The sequence below is a fragment of the Carlito syrichta genome, unplaced genomic scaffold (assembly GCF_000164805.1).
Source record: "Carlito syrichta isolate Samal-C Ts95f unplaced genomic scaffold, Tarsius_syrichta-2.0.1 Scaffold89767, whole genome shotgun sequence".
NCBI classification, from domain to species: Eukaryota; Metazoa; Chordata; class Mammalia; order Primates; family Tarsiidae; genus Carlito; species Carlito syrichta.
In genome coordinates this window covers 54,137-58,777 of record NW_007033863.1, presented here as the reverse complement: position 1 = coordinate 58,777, position 4,641 = coordinate 54,137, and the positions used below count along the sequence as shown (strand labels likewise).

At 53.8% G+C, this 4,641-nt stretch overlaps 1 protein-coding gene across 1 annotated transcript in view; it reads left to right on the top strand.

Moving 5' to 3' along the window:
• Positions 1-4,641, top strand: part of NOTCH3 (notch 3) — a gene marked incomplete at its 5' end in the record, with an annotated part of 37,685 nt that overhangs the window by 4,596 nt on the left and 28,448 nt on the right. Inside the window, 6 exons of the mRNA XM_008058452.2 lie at positions 2,144-2,286; positions 2,371-2,709; positions 2,800-2,922; positions 3,012-3,245; positions 4,183-4,338; positions 4,433-4,618. Coding sequence (XP_008056643.1) covers positions 2,144-2,286; positions 2,371-2,709; positions 2,800-2,922; positions 3,012-3,245; positions 4,183-4,338; positions 4,433-4,618 — 1,181 coding nt within the window. The remainder of the gene's footprint in view (positions 1-2,143; positions 2,287-2,370; positions 2,710-2,799; positions 2,923-3,011; positions 3,246-4,182; positions 4,339-4,432; positions 4,619-4,641) is intronic.

The following is a 4,641-nucleotide window of genomic DNA, read 5'->3' as shown; positions in this document are numbered from 1 at the left end:
AGCGTCGGGGGCGGGGCCTGGACCCTCTCACTTCTCCAAGCCCCTCCCTCTGACCCCGCCGGTGCCCCCTGAAGATTATCAGTCCTAGGACCAGCCCCTCCCAAGTTCTCATTTCTCTCACACCCAAGGCTGCCTTGGTGGGCTTGGGGAGGGGACTGCAGGCTGAAGGACCACCCCCCAAGGTGAGGGTGCCAACCGTGATGCCCACCCCAACCCCCAGCCTCCCACGGGAGGCTACTGTGTCTTGCGGAAGGAAGTTGAGGGACTGTGCCCATGTGAGTGAGAGTTGCCCAGATCAGCGTGGGAGGCTGTGGGTTAGCGTCTTGAGCATGTGCCAGGCCAAGTTGGTGTGTCCCTCTGTGTGTGTGTGTGCCTGGGTGGTTGTCTCCTGGAGTCTGAGGCTTTGCATTTGCTGTTCCCTTTGCCTGGAACGATCTTACCCTCCCAGCCCCATGGAGCCCTCCTCACCTCCTTGTGACTGTGAAAAATATAATACCCTTCCCACCCTCATTCTATCCACCTTAGCCTGTGTATTGGTTTCCCAGGCTGTGGTAACAAGTTACCTCAAACTGGGAGATTAGATTAGAAATGTAGTTTTGGAGGCTGGAAGTTGGAAATAAAAGTGTGGGTGGGACCAGGCGCGGTGCCTGTAATCCTAGCACTTTGGGAGGCGGAGGTGAGAGGATTGCTTGAGCCCAGGAGTTCGAGACCAGCCTGGGCAACTTGGTGAGACCTCGTCTCTACAATAAATCAAAAAATTAGCAGAGTGTGGTGGCGCATACCTGTACTTATAGCTACTTGTAAGGCTGAGGCGGAAGGATCATCTGAGCCCTGCAGGTCAAGGCTGCAGTGGCCATGAGCGTGCCACTGCACTTCAGCCTGGGCAGCCCAGTGAGACTCCAACTCAAAAAACCAAAAAATCATGTACAGGCTGGGCTCTCTCTGGAGGATCTAGGGGAGGATCCTGTCTGGCCTCTTCCAGCTTCTGGTGGCTCCAGGCTTTCCTTGGCTTGTGGCTTTATCACTCCAATCTCTTCCTTCTCCCTTCCAGATCTTTCTGCCTTTCTCTTATAAACCACATTTGTTACTGGATTTAGGGCCCACGTGGATAATCCAAGATGATCTCATCTTGGAGTTCTTCACTTAATTACATCTGCAAAGATCCTTTTTCCAAATAAGGTCATAGTCACAGGTTCTGAGACATGGATGTGTCTTTTCGGGGGCTGGGCTGCCACCCAACTCACCACACCCTTCATGGTCCTCCCCACCTTTTTGCTAGCATGTTGTATAGTAACCTGTCATTTGTATGTGCTCTCTTCATCTGAACTTGGCTGTGAAGATCTAAAGGATTTATTTATTTTTTGAGTCAGGGCCTCACTCTGTTGCCCAGGCTGGAGTGCAGTGACATTATCATGGCTCACCATAACCTCTACTTCCTGCACTCAGGTCATCCTTTTGCCTTAGCCTCTCGAATAGCTGGATCTATAGGTGCACGCCACCGTGCCTGGCTAACTTTTTTTTTTTTTTGAGTTGGAGTCTCACTCCTGTCACCCAGACTGGAGTGCAGTGGCCATTCCTGGCCACCGCAGCCTTGACCTGCTAGGCTCCGGCGATCCTTCCGCCTCAGCCTTCCAAGTAGCTGGAACTACAGGCGCGCACTACCACACCCAGCTAGTTTTTTGATTTGTTGTAGAGATGAGGTCTGGCCAAGTTGCCCGGGTGGGTCTCGAACCTGCGGGCTCAGGCAATCCACTCACCTCAGCCTCCCAAAGGTGTGGGATTACAGGCTGAGCCACCGAGCTCGGCTTAATTTTTTGATTTTTGTAGAGATGAGATCTTGTTATGTTGCTCAGGCTGGTCTCAAGCAATCCTTGCACTTTGGCCTCCCAAAGTGCTGAGATTCCAGGCATGAGCCACCATGCCCGACCAGGACAACTTTTATTGTATTTGCTGCTGTGTTTCTATTGCTTGTGTTTCTACTATGAGCATATAGTAGATACTCAGAAAATATTCATTGCATGAATGAATGAGTGCGTGTGTTTGCTAGTCTGTTAGCCTGTGTTTCTTGCTTTTCTTGTGTGTATCTCTGTGTCTTGGGCTGTCCTGCCCTGTGCTGCCCCCACCAAGCCATCTCTGCCCACAGATGCCCGCCAGGCTGGGTAGGTGAGCGGTGTCAGCTGGAAGATCCCTGCCACTCGGGCCCATGTGCTGGCCGTGGTGTCTGCCAGAGCTCAGTGGTGGCTGGCGCTGCCCGGTTCTCCTGCCGGTGCCCTCGTGGCTTCCGAGGTGAGTGAGGGACAGTGTGGAGGGAAGCCCAAGATAGGCAAAGCTGTAGTCCTTCCCAAACTCACCCTTCCCTGGTTCCTCCAGGCCCTGACTGCTCCTTGCCGGACCCCTGCCTCAGCAGCCCTTGTGCCCATGGTGCCCGCTGCTCAGTGGGGCCTGATGGCCGCTTTGCCTGCTCCTGCCCACCTGGCTACCAGGGTCGCAGCTGCCGAAGTGATGTGGATGAGTGCCGAGTGGGTGGGCCCTGCCGCCACGGTGGCACCTGCCTCAACACACCTGGTTCTTTCCGCTGCCAGTGCCCAGCTGGCTACACAGGGCTGCTGTGTGAGAGTCCCGCGGTACCCTGTGCTCCCTCGCCGTGCCGTAATGGTGGCACCTGTAGGCAGAGTGGAGACCTCACCTATGACTGTGCCTGTCTTCCTGGTGGGTGAGCTGTACTGAGGGGATGCAGTGGGGGTGGGGGCAGTGGGCCAGCCTGGCAGTGACCACTCTCACCCCATCCTCGCATGCTAGGTTTTGAGGGACAGAACTGTGAAGTAAATGTGGATGACTGTCCAGGACACCGATGTCTCAATGGGGGGACATGTGTAGATGGTGTCAACACCTACAACTGTCAGTGTCCTCCTGAGTGGACAGGTGGGTATCGCGGGCTGAAGGGAGCTGGGAGGCAGGCCTCAGGTGGACACACACACCAGGTGGTTGGACTGGTGCTCTGTGTGCCACAGGCCAATTCTGCACGGAGGATGTGGATGAGTGTCAGCTGCAGCCCAATGCCTGCCACAATGGGGGCACCTGCTTCAACACACTGGGTGGCCACAGCTGCGTATGTGTCAATGGCTGGACAGGCGAGAGCTGTAGTCAGAATATTGATGACTGTGCCACGGCCGTGTGCTTCCATGGAGCCACCTGCCATGACCGTGTGGCTTCTTTCTACTGTGCCTGCCCCATGGGCAAGACTGGTGAGTGGCCATTTTCCCTGTAGGCAGTAGGGAGCTATTGATGGCTCTTGAGTGAGGGCAAAGATGGAGTCTGACTTGAATGTTAGAAAGATTATACTGGAGGCTGGTTTAGAGGTGAAGGGTAAGCCTGGGAAAGACCTGAGAGGAGGCTGAGGCTGACACTGACACACAGTCCAGGGCAGAAGCCATTAGAACGGGGAGCTCCTGGAAGGTGTAACAGAGAAATAAAGGGAACTTTGGAAGTGACAAAGTCCAGAAAATGTGTTTAGGAGGGGAGTTTGGAAATGGAAAGTGAGCATAACTGGCAGAAGGTCCTGCAGAAGCAAAAGTTTGCAGGTAGGACCCTTTTATAATCAGAAAGAGTGTCAATAGATTTTAAAACAACATATGGATGTTTGCAGTTTATTTTCAAATGTTTCAGAAAAAAAGGATTGATCATTTTTTTGTGTGTGTATCTGAGTCTTATTCTGTTGCCCAGGCTGGAGTGCAATGGCATGCTCATAGCCACCCTAGCATTGACCTGCTGGGCTCTAGCAATCCTTCCGCGTCAGCCTTCCAAGTAGGCAGAACTACAGGCGTGCGCTACCACACCTGGCTAATTTTTTTGATTTATTGTGGAGACTAGGTCTCACCAAGTTGCCCAGGCTGGTCTTGAACTTGCAGTCCCAGGCAGTCCACTCGCCTCGGCCTCCCAAGTGCTGGGATTACAGGCTGAAGTATTGATAAATTAAGCTACAAATCATTGAAGCTAGGTGATAAGCATATGAGTGATAAACTTTTCTGTATGTTTAATGATTTTCATAATACATGGATTCAAAAGCAGCTATTTACTACAGTGCAGGTTAATTAAAAAAAAAAAAAGACAATATGTGAGGGATATGGGCCCATTGGGCAGAGCTGGAGGGTCTGCCCTTGACCTCTGCCTCCCATTTCCCAGGCCTTCTGTGCCATCTGGATGACGCCTGTGTCAGCAACCCCTGTCACGAAGATGCTATCTGTGACACGAACCCGGTGAATGGCCGGGCCATCTGCACCTGCCCACCTGGGTTTACAGGCGGGGCCTGTGACCAGGACGTAGACGAGTGCTCCATTGGTGAGGGGGCCACCGTCTGGGAACGGGCTGAGGAAGAGGGAGGAGGCGGAGTCTTAGTTAACCACGCCCACACCGGCTGTCCCTCCTCCTGCAGGGGCCAATCCGTGTGAGCACCTGGGCCGGTGTGTGAACACGCAGGGCTCCTTCCTGTGCCAATGCGGCCGTGGCTACACTGGCCCGCGCTGTGAGACCGACGTTAACGAGTGCCTGTCAGGGCCCTGCCGCAACCAGGCCACTTGCCTCGACCGCATAGGCCAGTTTACCTGTATCTGCATGGCAGGTGTGTGATGGGGGCCGGGGGTG